We start from the raw sequence: 16,301 nt of genomic DNA, 5'->3' as shown, positions 1-16,301 counted from the left end.
ATTTATGCTGTTGTCCAATATAAGTCTCTATTTGGAACTCTAAATATCTGAAATTCAGAGCTAATATACATAAGCACATTGTATTCACTACTTTTGATACGATCTCTGGAGGAGGGGATCACTCACCGAATTAACCGAATTGTGTACTTTTATTTTGAAACTACACTCAGTCTTCCGGGGGTACTTCCGTGTTGTAGACTAGGATGAAAATATTGTAGTAGATTTTATCTACATAAATCGACCTACTGGAGGCGGGAGTGGAACACAAAAATTCAGTTTAACAATGTCAGAACTAGAGATGTTTAGAGAATTTATCAAAGAGCGACTATCAATTGAAGCTTTACAGATTTTCGGAGCCGTTGAAAATACATTTTCCGAGTACCAGGAGGAGGGCGCGCGACTGCCGCTGTTGGACGTTAAACCTGAGATCAATCTACACCTAACAGGTTTTATATTCAATAAATACATAATTTTATTGTTAAGTTGTTGTTATTGTCAGTGAGGAGTACAATATATGTTGCCCAATTTCACACTATGAACCAGCAAACGGTGTGAGGCTGCAACTCTAGCTTGGTGCAGAGGTGCAAGCAGTCGCAAACGATATGCTGGAGATGGGAGCCGGTTGCATTAGGGTAGGGTGTACAATTGAAATGATCAGTTTTGGCCAAGGCTAACCAACCGCCAAATAGTTCTAGACTGGAATCGTGTATTTCATTGACTTAAACAGTAATTAAAACGACTTAAACAGTAATTTTTCCTGTCTTAAAAACCTGTCTTCTGTACAACAATACAACTAAAATCGTGTAGCTTGTAAGTGGACGGCGTAGTCTAGGAAAATGGCTTTTGACTTTTGAGATATTTAAGTCAGTTTATATCTGATGAGTGCCCACTCATTCACTGCAATGAAATAGCTTCATGGAACTCTGACTCGGAATCTGAGCTTCAGGGACGCTTGACAAAAAAATACATTTTAAAACATAAAAAAATTGTTGGTGATGTGTTCCTATCATATTTAAGATGAAATAATTTACCAACCAAAGGTTTGATACTGTATATAGTGACGTTTTTATATGTAAAAAAAATGGTGGGGCAAGAACTATTTCAAAATATAGGATACATACCAGTAAAGCTACAAAACTCCCTCTTGCTACTGATGTGTTTATTTAACACATCAACAAACAGCGTGGCTCCAGAAAACACTTTTAACGACAGAGCGGCTTGCTTCTACCAGGTGTTGTAGTACACAAACTGGAGAGAGAGAGACCTTCTTGTGTAATTGCTCTCCTTCTCTCTCACACACATGTAAAATTACCACTGTCATATTTACAAACCTAAATTAGAAATGCAACCAAGCTCAACCAATGTGCCTACAGAGCCATACGCAAACAGCAATGTGTTCAACACCACTTGAGGCCACAACGAAGTGGAAAGACAACTTTTCAGGGATACAGATCCATTCTATGACAACAACCTAATAGATAAGCATGGACAAACTGACACTCGTCATTATCTATCTATTGATCCAGCTCAGAAATGACCAATGCATGGACCAGCACCACAAAGGCAGGATGATAAAACATGCTTTCACTCACCAGAGAGCTCACTTGAAGAGAAAGGTGCTTTATTTTGTATGCTAACCGTTCTTCACTTTATTCATTTTCTCAACTTATCTGGAGTTTGTGTTTGAAGTAATCTTCGAGAAATAAAAAAGAACATCATTTTGTTGCAGTTCTTTTCTGTTGACAACAGGTGGGGCATCTGCCCCTAATGACCAGTCGCCACTGACTGTATATCACTCATACTCAGGGGCGCCGTGTTGAATTGATTCACATGACGTCACTGTAGCTTTGCGCCGCCATCTTACCTACCTACTCGGCCTTAGAAATTCCTGCAATATTCCTGCTTTTTTCCTCTGTTTCGGTGAAGTTCATCTCGGTGAATTCTGCTCAGGTCGAGGAGGACAGCCTTTAACCCTTGTGTTATCTTCGGGTCGTTCTGACCCATCAGTCATTGTGACCCACCGTCGTATTGCGACAAATTTACCTCATACAAAAACAAAGTGAAGCATTTTCTTTTAACTGTCGGGCTGTCTCAGACCCCCCACATTGGAATGGTTAAAAGAAAATTATTTTTATTTGTTTTTGTATTGGGTAAAATTGGGTAAACACAACGATGGTTCGTTATGAACCTTTCGGTCATGTGACCCGAAGGCAGCACGAGGGTTAAGAGAGAACTCGATTCCCCATTGATCTGTCGCATCAGAATTTTGATTTGGGTCACGAAAGTCTTGCAATTTGAGTGAGAATGCGTTGCCCGCATAGTAGTAGACCGCAGCCATGCCTTGGTCCCCCGGTTTTGACGTTAGCCTCAGAGTCAGACTCGGGCGCTCAATGTTGTATTTCACTCCATTCTCATTGCCTGAGAAAGCGACCTCCGTTAGCCAGGCTAGTTTTGCCCGTTTCACTAGGTCAGGCTAAAGGTTTCGGACAAATGACTTTTGTGCATAGAACGTAAGTGCCTCAAAAGATTAATGTCAAGCCCTGCATCTGACATTAAAGAACATTGTCAAGATTAATGACAGCTAGCCGTGAACTAAGTGGCACTAAGATGAGTGCTAGCTAGCTGTTAGCCACTTAGCTAACAACTCGCTACCTAGTCAGAGTAAACTACCACCAAAAACATACATTTGATTTCTTTCAAATAATAAATAACTTTCCCATGATTAAATATAAGTCCTTGGTGGCCATGTGCCTCACTTTCACGTCATTCACCCATCCAGCCACAGCATATTGATAAACATCCGTACTCTTGAAAGCCTTCAAGCTATCCCCACTGTATGGGGAGGGTTATGTACAAGATAAATGTTTATAGATAGCTCTGTCATGGAAAGCCAAGCCTGGGGCAGATAATAAGGAACCAAAGAAAACTGGGGGTAACAAATAGGCTAAGGATCGGAGCTTAAAATGATTTTTTTTCCGACATATCTCTGTCTCACTTTCTCATTGAAATCGGCAGTGTGGGCGGCCATACTGGGCGAGATCGGTAGTGCATATGGCGGCGGTCTGTTTGGAAGTGACGTAGGTGGCATCTATGAATAGGGGGGAAAAGTTAAGACGATTCTAACAGTGCATGTCCACTGCAGCGACGCGAATCGCTTGCCATCGCTCGCCTTCCCACAGTTCACCACGCTCGGGGGCGTTTCAAACAGATTAATGTAAAATGTAGTTCTCTATAGTCACTGTTGTAGTTGTCATGGCCAAGTGTGCAGACTTGGGTTTACGTACTCGCAACATCGATCAAAATACAACTTGTATACAAAATACAAAACAGTTTAATAGACATACACGTTGACATGTGTAAAAAACTTTATTATATTACTCAAAGTCTCTGCTAATCTGTCGATACGATAGGGAGTTCCAGCCGGGCTAGCTAGTTAGTAACCACAGAACGAAGTTACGTAATGTGACTAGACTGAATTTGAAAGTACAAGCACCAACAACTTCGGCAACCTTGCGCCATGCATCGTTTTTTATTATCATCTCTGTACGAATATAGCTATGTATCGTACAGGACTGCGTAAGCAGCCACACAAACGATTAGTTTATCCTCCACCTAGAAAGCTAGAAATTTTCACCATGGTTGCTACGTTACGAGAAACAAGAAAACACTCCGATTGGCCATCGCTAGCGAAAATCGCTCCTCATTTGCATAAAGTTGAGAAAATCTCAACTCGGTCGCGTCGCATCTCTACCCACAATGCACCACGCAAGCGATTCGCCTGGCTCCATAGAAAATGAATGGAAAACATGTTGTCGCTCGCATCGCGTCGCTGCAGTAGACACGCACTGTAAGGGCCCCTGACTGACAGGGGCCCCAAAAAATAGGTAAAAACTAATATGAAATTACATTATATTATATATCATATAAACCATCATCATTGAGTATATATATATTTCAAATACAATAATACAATTAATGATCTCTTTGTTTTTGCTTGTGTTTGGCAATAAAAGTTAAATATCCCCATTGACCAAAAAGTAAACATCCATATTGACTGACCACCCCCCCTGTATGGGCATGAAATGGTTTGTTCCTGCCTTAGCGCACTTATCACTGAAGGTGTTTAGTTGCAGTCAGTAGACTATGGTAGACACGCTAGTCGCCAGAAATAGTGATCACAATGTTGCCTAGTAAACATAAATTAGGTTTTCAAAGGTCAGAGAAAAAAGAGAGATAGGAAAGACAAAGGAGAGGTTTTCAATCTGTAACCCAGTTTTTCACCCAAAAAGGTGGGTAGCCAGTAGTCTGTGGTATTAACCTGTTGGCTTAATGTCCATAGTGAAATAAGCTAACTAGCTACAGACCAGTGTTAGCCTACATTTCATCAACATTTAATCAGTACAGGGAAACGTTTAGCAAGATATTCCTATTAAATCATTGTCCCGTCTCCCCATAACTGTACTCCTCCCTGTCCCAGTGAAAAAGGTGAGCAACATTGTGTTAACGACATGCCAGTTAGCATCATTCCAGGGAGTCTGTGTGGATTTCTCTGTCTCTCTTGCTATTTTTACCATAACAAAAAAGAAAAAGAAAAATGTATTAATGACAGAAATTCAAACTAATTATTTTCTCACATAATGATCATTATGAAAAAATGAACTACTGTCTGTACTGGATGATGGACAGTTGGAAACAGTGAGTAGTTTACTTCAGCCTGCATGTAAGTTACAGACATTTAAAATAATCCAGTTTGATACGTTCATTTAGATTGAATTATGGCTGTTAAATGACATCTATAGATACAGATACAGATTATTCCCATCATGAAGGGCAATTCATTTGAGAAGCTTGCACACACACACACACCAAAAAACTATTGGATCTAATGTATGTAATCAAGTGGTGGTGATACAGAACTGTACGTAATTTGGGTCAATGTTCTGTAGTGTCAGTGTCATTTATTGGTATATGGCATATTTTTATATATACTGTATATATGTATATATCACATGCATTGTGTACATCCAACAGAGCCAGGGCCCTCTCATGTAGAGCTAGAAAGAGGAAGAAGTGTGGAAGCACAGGAAGAAGGGAAATAAAGTTACAGTGATGATGAGGGTGAGAGATAGCCTGGCTCTGCCCTCCTACGTACTTCCGCTCAATTTTATTTTTGCTTCTGTACATAGGTCTGGCCATGAGGTACGTAAGTCAGATTTTTCAGGTTGATTTTCTACCGGCGAATCAGCGAACAGAGGGAGTGGCTGAGAACGATGACGTTGATGTTGTGCGCTAATTTGTGTTGTAGTTCCGTAATGGCGGCGGAGAAAGATGCGAGCAAAGCCATTCGGTCCGTTGTGGCAACGTTGCCGAATATCCAACAGCTAAAGCCGGACCAAGAACAAGTTTTGCTGAGTTTTGTTGGTGGCCATGATGTTGTGGCCCTCCTCCCCACGGGGTTCGGGAACAGTTTGATTTTCCAGCTACGGCAGCTAGCTCTGTTACAGTATCAGCAGGGGATCAAATATGTTTTCCCTCACTGTATATGACATATGTTTGTTAGAAAAATAATGAGTAAAGGATTACGGTAGGAAAATGGTTTGGGGGGTTTCTTACGGTGGCCCTGAAGTGCAAATCACACCCACTAACATGAGTGCATCCCCCAAATAAAAACACTCCCCCCAAATACCCCCCAAAGAGTCAGATGGCTGAGCGGTTAGGGTATTGGGATATTAATCAGAAGGTTGTCAGTTCCATTCCAGACGTGCAAAATGAAGTTGTGTCCTTGGGCAAGGCACTTCAACCTACTTGCCTCGGGGGAATGTCCCTGTACTTACTGTAAGTCGCTCTGGATAAGAGCGTCTGCTAAATGACTAAATGTAAATGTAATGTAAATACGAGTCAACTCCCCCCAAATAGGATGACTTGCTCACCTCCCCCCAATACAAAGACACGCTCCCTCAAATGGGAAACGACATTACATTAACTCAAAACGGAAAGGGTAGGTACAACACTTCGTCGCTGAATGGATGCAGTAACTAACAAGAAATTGATCGACAGAAGTACAAAATGCAATAGCCTGACAGAGTTACGTGCACCAGGACATTTGTTTGGCTATCGAAGCATGTAGCAAATAGTAGGCTACTTATGCAAAAGTATATATTGCGTGTTAAACGTAAAAATCGATAGCCAAACAATTATCCTAGTCCACGTAACTCTGTCATTGTGGCATTTTGTTCTTCTGTTGTGGACTATTAGTTTTTTCTTCTGAAAATTCCCTGCTTCCTTCAACTGTGTTTTTAGCGTGCGCATAGGCTACTTATTTTAATGTTGTGAAACGTTAACAGCATATCTTTAAGATTATTTCATAGGAATGTCCCTGATTAAAATAAAGAGTAGTGCAAGTCATGACTCTGAATTGTTAACACAAATTTTTCTTCCAACCAAAACGATCAACTTCATGGTAATGACAGAGTTACGTGGACCAGGATGGTTGTTTCATTATCGATTTTGACGTTTAAAATGCAATTTATACTTTTGCATAAGTAGCCTACTACTTGCTACATGCTTCGATAGCCAAACAAATGTCCTGGTGCACGTAACTGTCAGGCTATTGCATTTTGTACTTCTGTCAATCAATTTCTTGTTAGTTACTGCGTCCATTCAGAAATGAAGTGTAGTACCAACCCTTTCCGTTTTGAGTTAATGTAATGGGTTTTTGAGTTAATGTAATGTTGTTTCCCATTTGGGGGAGCGTGTCCTTGTATTGGGGGGAGGTGAGCAAGTCATCCTATTTGGGGGGAGTGTTTTCATTTGGTGGATGCAGTCATGTTAGTGGCTGTGATTTGCACTTCAGGGCCACCGTAGTTTCTTCATGTAGATTATTTAATCTGCAATTTTTGCCCTCTTTTTACGGAATACTAAGTAAACCTAAATTGCTTAATCTCTCATCTGACAGCATGGACCAAAGATAGGTTTCAGGGTTCCCGCAGGGTCTTAAAAAGTCTAAAATTCGGAACTTGAAATTTAAGGCCTTAAAATGTCTTAAAAACTGCCATATTTTCATCCGAGGTCTTACATTTCATTAAGTCAGGTCTAAAAAAGGTTTTACCCTCATTCATTTCCAGAACCGCTGGCCGCAGAAAGTTATGACAAAGTAGCAAAAAAGTATTGAGTCGCAGCCTACAAAGCGGAGCTCTACAAACGAAACCAGCAGAACGCTGCCCTCAGAACGTTGGTTCGGTGTGTTGTAGTTCTTTCTGGGGGATATTGGTGTTGGTATGTACACGGTGATAAAACTACAAATCCAGTTATAAATGCAATACCTGCCCGCGAAATACGTCTGCGCTTCCTCAGAGTTTGTTAAAGTTCGGCTACGTGTGGAAAATGGGAAAGTGTACTTTCAACGAGACATGGCTAGATCACAGCGATTTCCGCTGTTGGTTACAAGCGGTATACCCAGCTCCAGGTACAAGGCTCGCTGCAAACTTTGCCTAAAAAATATTCAAAAATTACTAATGTGATTGTTTTATCTGTAAATTACATTTATGCTTTTTTCATTGAAATAAAAAGTTTTTTTTTTCAGAATTTCTTTGATTTGAATATTTTTTGGGGTAATGCGTCGTGTAGGTCTTAAATTTCAATCTTTATGGTCTTAAAATGTCTTAAAAAGGTCTTAAATTTGACTTGCTGAAACCTGCAAGAACCCTGGGTTTGCACCGTCTTTAGTGCAGAAAAGTTAACATGAGTGCTACTAACATGGATTGACTAGCTATTTTGGACAGTTTACAGAGTAAGGAAAAGGTAGTTATAAAGTTCAATGATTAAAGCCAGATGCATTACATTGGAGCACTACTACATCAGGGTTCTTGTGTTTGTGTTCAGAGAAGAAAATGTGACAGAAAAAGAAAATAATAATCAAAACGTATCAATTTGGGTATTGCCTCTTCTTCCCCCCAGATGTGCAGCAGCTCTCTTTCCCGGAGCCCCCACAGATTAAAGAGGAACAGGAGCTGTGGACCAGTCAGGAGGAAGAGCAGCTCCAAGGACTGCAGTCTGAAACTACAGACTCCATACTCACCCAGGAGTCAGAGTTTTATAACGTCAGAATGTCAAAATTACAATTGTTTCTCAGTGACAAACTAACAACAGCAGCTTTCGAAATTTTTGTCAAAGTGGAAAAGAAGTTTGCTGAATACGAAGAAGACATTATGCGACTGCAACGCTTGTTGGACATCGTTACTCAACCCAAGATCAAGCTACACAGGATAGGTCTGCTGTTTCTAACTTTTTAATAATCTTCTCTGTAGCTCAGAAAGCTAACATAGTTTACAGTGCACCCATAAAATATTCAAAGCGCTTCACTTTTTCCACATTTTGTTATGGTACAGCCTTATTCCAAATGGATTCAATTAATTTTTTTCCTCAGAATTCGACACACAATACCCCATAATGATAAAAGAAAAAATGTTTGTTACGTATTTTTTATAGGTTTGCACAAATTCAGATAGAAAATAAAATATGTTCATAAGTATTCACAGCTTTTGCTCAATACTTTGCTGAAGAACCTTTGACAGCAATTACAACCTCAAGTCTTTTTGAGTATTATGCTACAAGCTTGCCGCACCTATTTTTGGGTATTTCTCCCATTCCTCTCTGCAGAAGCTCCTTCAGGTTGGATGGGGAGCGTCGGTGCACAGCCATTTTCAGATCTCTCCAGAGATGTTCAATTGGGTTCAAGTCTGGGCCAACCAAGGACATTCACAGAGTTGTCCCAAAGCCACTCCTTTGTTATCTTGGCTGTGTGCTTAGGGTTGTTGTCCTGTTGGAAGATGAACCTTCACCCCAGTCTGAAGTCCAGAGCGCTCTGGAGCAGGTTTTCCTCAAGAATCTCTCTGTACATTACTGGATTCATCTTTCCTAGTCTCCCAGTTCCTGCTGCTGAAAAACATCTGCACAGCATGAGGCTGTTGCCACCACCATGTTTCACTGGAGGGATGGTATTGGCCAGGTGGTGAGTGGTGCCTGGTTTCCTCCAATCTTTGTTTCATCAGACCAGAGAATTTTGTTTCTCATGGTCTGAGAGTCCTTCATGTGCCTTTTGGTAAACTCCAGGTGGGCTGTCATGTGCCTTTTACTGATGAGTTGCTTCTGTCTGGCCACTCTACCATACAGGCCTGATTGGCGGAGTGCTGCAGAGATGGGTGTCCTTCTGGAAGGGTCTCCTCTCTTCACAGAGCAACGCTGAAGCTCTGTCAGAGTGACCATCATGTTCTTGATCACCTCCCTGACTAAGGCCCTTCTTCCCCGATCGCTCAGTTTGGCCGGGGTGCCAAATCTAGTCCTGATGGTTCCAAACTTTTCCCATTCACGGATGATGGAGGCCACCTGCTCCTTGGGACCTTCAATGCTGCAGACATCTTTCTGTACTCTTCCCCAGATCTGTGCCTTGGTACAATCCTGTCTCGGAGGTTACAATTCCTTGAACTTCATGGCTTGGTTTGTGCTCTGACATGCACTGTCAACTGTGGGACCTTATATAGACAGGTGTGTGCTTTTCCAAACCATGTCCATTCCACCGAATTTACCACAAGTGGACTCCAATCAAGTTGTAGAAATATCTCAAGGATGGTCTGTAAGGCTGGGCGGTATGGCCTCAAATGTATGTCACAGTATAATTTTGAAGTACGGAAGGTAACGGTATATATATCACGATATATTCGTTTTTCTTAAAATTTCTAGTTGGCTAGTCTGCCGAACTCGGATTTGGCTGGGGTACGGCAGGTGTGTCGCATGAGTTGAATTTTTCCAACTTTTGTAGTGCTTTGCCACATTAAAATAGCTAATATAGCTTTCAACAGTATGTTTATGAGATAACAACAACACTTCAATATTTGTATTGAGCTAGATACAAAATTGCTGAATACTCGACTCTGTTGGCCTACAATAAACATTTCACAATTCTAACTAAAAAACACATTCTGGTAGATTGTTCATATTTGCGCACATGCATGGCTTTCATTTGGTGATAAAGATTGCTAGTGTTTCCACCTTTGGCTAGCAGAATTCGACAACACAACTTACAGAGTACTGTTTGTTGGTCGATGTTGGATAACTTGAAACCAAACCATTTCCAAACAACAGAAGAAGCCCCCTTTTTTTTAAACAATTCTTTTTCGTCCGTCAAATCAACCCCACTGCCGTTATTTTCAGACATCCATAACGCTTGCTTACAGTTACACTCCAATGAATGTTTGCGTCCTCTGGAGTTGCGCATGCTTGTTTGTTGACTTTCATTGGCTGATGATATGGCTAAATCCATATCATGGCACAACGCCATAACGATATTCGCGTTCATACCAGTATAGCGCCCACCCCTAATGGTCAGTGAAAGCAGGATGCACCTGAACTAATTTTTGAGTGTCATGGCCAAAGTTGTGAATACCTATGTACATGGGATTTTGTAGTTTTTTATTGTTAATAGATTTGCAAAGATTTCAATAAAACGTTTTCCACTTTATCATTATGGGGTATTGTGTGTAGAACTTGAATTCAATCCATTTAGGAATACGGCTGTAACATAATGTGGAAAAAGTGAAGCCCTGTGAATAGTTTCCGGATGCACTGTATGTAATTAGTCACTAAGGAAATATCCATGCCTACATGCAGAAAGCTTGCCCTTGACTGTTGGTTGAGTAAAATACAGACAGACAGACTCCGTCACGCTGTCTTTGTCACAGGATAAATAATCGGCACAGCATCACACTTTAACGGACATTTCTTGACAAAACCCCTTTGACTTTTGCATGTTATTTTAGAAACACTTCACTGAAATTAACGCTGCAGATTTTGTTGCCGTGAGAAGTCGATGTCTATAAATAAAATACAGCCATTTTATTTAGTGCACATTAGACTTCCAACTTCAGTACAGGATTGTTAAAAAAAACTATCTTATGACAAAAGTTGTCAGATACCATTCAGTTTAGTCTAGGTCAGACATTTTAGGGCACATATATATACATATACATATATAAGAAAAACTCATTTATCATTAGAGGCTCTTTCACATTTGCAGCCTGGTGTTTTTATTATTGGACAGTTTATAGAGGTTAGGAAAAGACATTTGTAAGTTTCAATGATTAAAGCCAGATCCATTACATTGGAGCACTACTACATCAGGGTTCTCTGGTTTGTGTTCATGACAGGCTGCACTTGTGGTTCCTCCTGGGACCTGTGGAAGAAAGGAAAAACAATAATTAAAACGTATCTATTTGGGTCTTGCCTCTTCTCCCCCCCAGCTGTGCAGCATCTCTCTATCCCGGAGCCCCCACAGATTAAAGAGGAACAGGAGCTGTGGACCAGTCAGGAGGAAGAGCAGCTCCAAGGACTGCAGTCTGAAACTACAGACTCCATATTCACTTCTCTCAGTGTGAAACATGACTCTGATCAGGAAGGCTCCTCTGAATGTTCACATCTTGACCAAACTGTTAAAGTGGAGAACAGAGAAGGAGACTCTCTACCCACCAACACAACTGAGGAGCAAATCAAAGCAGAGGCCGATGGACAAGACTATGCAGCACCAGAACCAGGCAGTGAATCTCAGCCCCTTTCTGCTCCAGACCATCCTACAGCTCAGAGTTTGGAGGAGGAACATGCAGGAGTGCTGTTTTTTCGGAACCGAACACAAAACAATGAGGCTCTGCCAAGGGAAAATAGGCCTCAGGCAAATCACAGAGGAATAGTAATACATCAGTGTCAGGAATGTAACAAAAACTTCAGTCAAAAGGGTACTTTGGTTCTTCATATGAGGACTCACACAGGAGAGAAACCTTATCAATGTCAGGTATGTAACAAAACTTTTAGTCAAAAATGTACTTTGGGTCTTCATATGAGGATACACACAGGAGAGAAATCTTATCAGTGTCAACAATGTAACAAATGGTTTGCTCAGAAGGGTTATCTGGTTAGACACATGAGGACACACACAGGAGAGAAACCTTATCAGTGTCAGGAATGTAGCAAACCATTTGCTCAATTTGGTAGTCTGTTTAAACACATGATGACGCACACAAGAGAGAAACCTTATCAGTGTCAAAATTGTAACAAACAGTTTGCTCAGAAGTGTACTCTGGTTGGACATATGAGGACACACACAAAAGAGAAACCTTATCAATGTAAGGAATGTAACAAATGGTTTGCTCAGAAGTGTATTCTGGATCAACACATGAGAACACACACAGGAGAGAAACCATATCAGTGTCAGGAATGTAACAAAAGATTCAGCCTCAAGTGTCATTTGGTTGTGCACATGAGGACACACACAGGAGAGAAACCTTATCAATGTCAAGAATGTAGCAAACTCTTTGCTCAAAGTGGTAGTCTAGTTGAACACATGATGACCCACACAGGAGGGAAACCACATCAGTGTCAACAATGTAACAGATCATTTTGTCGACAGGCTAGTTTGGTGGATCACATGAGGATACACACTGGAGAGAAACCATTTCAGTGTCAACAATGTAACAAACGGTTTGCTCAGAAAGGTAATCTTGTTGGACACATGCGGACACACACAGGAGAGAAACCTTATAAATGTCAGGAATGTAGCAAAACCTTTTCTCAAAGCGGTGGTCTGAATAAACACATGAGGACACACAAGTGAGTCAGTGTCAACAATGTAACAAATCATTTTGTCGGTAGGTGGAGGCCTATACTACGAAGTAAGGTCAACATACGTGGGATTTATTTGAGTTAGCTGGCTTCACTAAGCTTTACAACCGCAATCATGCAAATTGGATGGGGGTTGCTCCTATGACCAGTCGCAAACATGGACAAGTCTCCCAGAGCCACATCTGTGACACGGACCAGTCAAAAGGGGCTCTTGTCGGCATTCTGTCATGTTCGCTAGAAGCCGAAAACGTTTTCTTATTTTGTAACGTTTTCATTCTCTTGCATATTATAAAAGTTAAAGTGTTGAAGAAGCCACTCACTATAATAAACAACAAGTTTAGGATCACTAAACACTCATAATTTGTTCTTGTTTACCTAAGCTTCCAGTTGAGTTGTGGCCGCCTCATGCATGATGTGATTTGATTTGCATCATGGTGCAGTCAGTTTTGTCCTAGGCTACTTATGCTAGTGCGGTGGTACTAGCTGTAATGTTGGTCTCGAGTCAAGTACCATTAAATATCATGTTTCACAAGTAGTTGTGTCAACTTTCAAGCAGGTGTTCTGTGTGTTCGGCATACATTTTTGTCATCCGTTTCATTTTAGCCTACATCCAGGGACTAAATTGAATGAATAGGCTAATCTCAGGCATTGCATTGTGCACAGAATAAAAAATGTTGACCTCGTAAACCGTGATTAGGCTACATCTTTCAGGCTGTTTTTGGAAGATACGATTTGCATCAACTTAACACATAACTTGAACCATAATCGGGCCAGGTACAATGCATGTAATCATTACCAAAATACTGGGTGTTAAAACACATATCTAGGTCAAGAGGTCAAGAAAGCAAGATCCTGGAATTTGATTGAGTGCAAATATTGTTTTCTATTTATTTTTTACTGTGGTGAAATAACTGGCGCTCAACGTTCAAATGATTAACACAAAACAATCTCACCTCTCTTCAGGTGTGGAAAGGTTTAATGTCTTTGAAGCCGAATATCTGGGATAGAGCTATCCAGATTAATCAACATTCAGATCTTCTTCAACTATTTTAAGATTTCAATGTATGACACATTTTGAAAGCTTTGAAATCAATCAATTTCACAATATGTAAAAAACTGAAAAATAACCTTGACCGACAACCGCCCCTTTTCACCAGAGCGTGTCACATATCTTAGACGAGATGAGCAAACTATAAGATCAAACAAATATGTAAGAAATAGAATAATGGCTAAAAGCAACACTGTTGCTGTTTCCAAAGGTTGCCAACTGTTTGAATGCATCCGTTAAAATGCCTAGACTGTAGTTATCACTGCCCCATCATTACGGCATGACCAGAGCAGACTAAATAACAATAGTGTATTCCATTAAGTCTTGAGCAAATAAACACACAGGCTATAGGCCTGAAACATGATTCAAACCAATAAATAGGCTTACTTGCAAATCTTATAAGGTGTTGGTGGTTTAGTCAGACTCAGTTTTAGGATGATATCGGTTGACTGTATAAGCTACAAAGATACTCGGAGAAAAAAATGTTTTGTTGGACCCCAATTCCTGCTTCAGAGTATACACAGGAGGGAAACCATATCAGTGTCAATACAGTTTGCTCTAAGGGTATTATGGTTGTTCATATGAGGACAAACATGTCATTTTTTGTCATGTTCTGTCCTATTTAAGATGTCTTGTTTTGATTTTATTTTGTTGCAATCTGTAGCATCTCCTATGGACAATACCTCGACTGTTGTTATTAAATGATCGACTGATGATCAACAGGCTTGTCTGTAAGGCAGTAATAAAGTAGTGTCTAGAAAATGTACTTCCTGACTTGCATGTCTTTAATGAATGAAGTTTGACTTGCTGTCTAACTTTGGACAACTACATTAAACACGCAGGGAGAACAGTATACAACATATACATGGGAGACAGTAAAGGATATACCATTTGCATGTTTATCCTAATCAGTAGATAAATATGTTATAATAAATAAGATATGATATTCATTGTGTTGTTACATCCACTTTATATTACTGTATTGATTAATATTGATTACTGATTTACAGACTTGTAAACATGTCACTTTTGACCCTGTATGTTCCCCATGTTGCAGCGACAATGGAGAGTGGTTTCTGCCTCTTGTTTTAACTGACTAATTAGATCTTGTTAGAACACAAACACAATATCCCATGAAAAAAGCCAATAAACCACAGACATACACATCTTTACAGATATCTTTCAGCAGCTTATTTTGGATGTCTTTCCCAGCCCAGGAAGGGAAATATATGGAACACAGAATGATATTTCCCAGAAACGACCTACCTAAACGGTCTGACAAGAGTTTTTGTGAGAAGGCAGATGCTGATCACCACCATGGGGTATCACCTCTGGAGAGGACTGGAATGGGGATGGTGTCCGGATTCCCACTGGATTACATGCATTGAGTATGCCTCGGTGTGGTTAGACGCCTTCTGCTCCTGTGGCTTTGTTTAGGTTCGGTAATGTGTCGGTTGTCCGGATCACAAGTCACAGACCTGTCAGTGAGGTTGGTAGAAATACTGAAAAATATCCCGTCAGAATTTGCAAGAAAACCAAGGCCTCTAAAGAAATAGACAAATGGAAAGCCACAGAGTTTAGGAAATTTCTCCTGTACACCGGTCCAGCACTATTGAATCAAGATGGCGCCGATGATGGCTGCCTCGGTCGGTTGGTGCGCTCTGTTTAGTTTAGTCTGTTAAATCAGTGTTCTGCCAAGATTTTTTCTATAACAAGAGATGAACTCCTAAACATCAGAGAAACAACCCCTGAGAATTTATTTCCCACTTTTCTGCTCCAGCGGCAGAATTAGTGGGCATTCTAGTCTAGGCTTTGCTCAAGCAGTGAAATGCCTTAGAAGGGGAAAGCGAGCGGAAGCGCTAGTTCGGCTACGCAGGCGTGGGATCCGAACAGTGATTTTTTCCTCTTCAACGTACGTTCACTGTGCAACAAAATGGACGAACTTCAGCTACTGATGGTGAAAAACAGAGACTTTCTTTCATCTTTGGTTTTGTGCTTCACGGAGACATGGCTGTGTGATTTGATCCCGGACGCCGCTTTACAACTGCCAGGCTTTCAAATCGTGAGAGCTGATCGAGACACAGCACTCTCCGGCAAAACGAAAGGAGGTGGTATTTCAATCAGGAGAGACCTGGATGAGTGAAAGATGTTTATTACAGACTAATAAATGTACTATGGTGTTTGGAGCTTGAACCCCACGGGGAACTATATAGATCAACGGGCGCCTGCCCAACGCCCGAAGAAGAATCCCCCACGGAGTCCAGACACTGGTGGCGGTGGCGGCAGCCGACGACCAATTGAGCCGAAGACTGAGACAGGAACCAGGTGGCGACAGGGTGGTGGAGGGTCGCGCACTTGATAGCATGGACAAACTACACAGGGAGAGAATAATATTTAAAGGCACGGATCATGTGACACCATTAATTGATAGAGGGAGCGCTAATCGACCTGAACCCAAGTGACCGCCCGACCAGGGAACGGGGGAAGGTAGGGCTTTTTTAGCGGGGGGAGTGAGTAGTGTACACTACGATTAAGCCCGAGTGCAGAGATCGGTCTTGCCTGACTGAACTTGTGCAAGCTTCATTTG

General features: G+C 41.0%; 2 protein-coding genes across 3 annotated transcripts in view; both read left to right on the top strand.

Annotated features, from left to right (window-relative positions):
• The first annotated feature begins 229 nt into the window (after nucleotides 1–229).
• Nucleotides 230–16,301, top strand: part of LOC136942585 (uncharacterized) — a 29,446-nt gene continuing 13,374 nt past the window's right edge. For both annotated transcript variants that reach the window (XM_067235576.1, XM_067235568.1), the window contains exons 1-3: nucleotides 230–446; nucleotides 7,957–8,268; nucleotides 11,295–11,839. In XM_067235576.1, the coding sequence (XP_067091677.1) occupies nucleotides 284–446; nucleotides 7,957–8,268; nucleotides 11,295–11,839 (1,020 nt within the window). In that variant the 5' untranslated portion in view covers nucleotides 230–283. The remainder of the gene's footprint in view (nucleotides 447–7,956; nucleotides 8,269–11,294; nucleotides 11,840–16,301) is intronic.
• LOC136942957 (gastrula zinc finger protein XlCGF57.1-like) lies at nucleotides 11,852–14,456 on the top strand. Its single transcript, XM_067236029.1, has 2 exons — nucleotides 11,852–12,388; nucleotides 12,473–14,456. Exons 1-2 carry the CDS (start codon nucleotides 11,885–11,887, stop codon nucleotides 12,656–12,658), a joined length of 690 nt encoding a protein of 229 aa, XP_067092130.1. The 5' UTR covers nucleotides 11,852–11,884; the 3' UTR covers nucleotides 12,659–14,456.

The sequence above is a fragment of the Osmerus mordax genome, chromosome 1 (genome assembly GCF_038355195.1).
Source record: "Osmerus mordax isolate fOsmMor3 chromosome 1, fOsmMor3.pri, whole genome shotgun sequence".
Lineage (NCBI taxonomy): Eukaryota > Metazoa > Chordata > Actinopteri > Osmeriformes > Osmeridae > Osmerus > Osmerus mordax.
Note: the sequence above shows the minus strand (reverse complement) of the source record. Positions and strands in the feature narration are given on the sequence as shown.

Excerpts from the sequence above, each read along its gene's own strand:
- LOC136942957 (XM_067236029.1), top strand. The coding sequence starts at position 11,885 with ATGAGGATACACACAGGAGAGAAATCTTATCAGTGTCAACAATGTAAC. Across the intron at positions 12,389-12,472 it reads GTGGTAGTCTAGTTGAACAC|ATGAGGATACACACTGGAGA; the intron begins ATGATGACCCAC and ends TTGGTGGATCAC.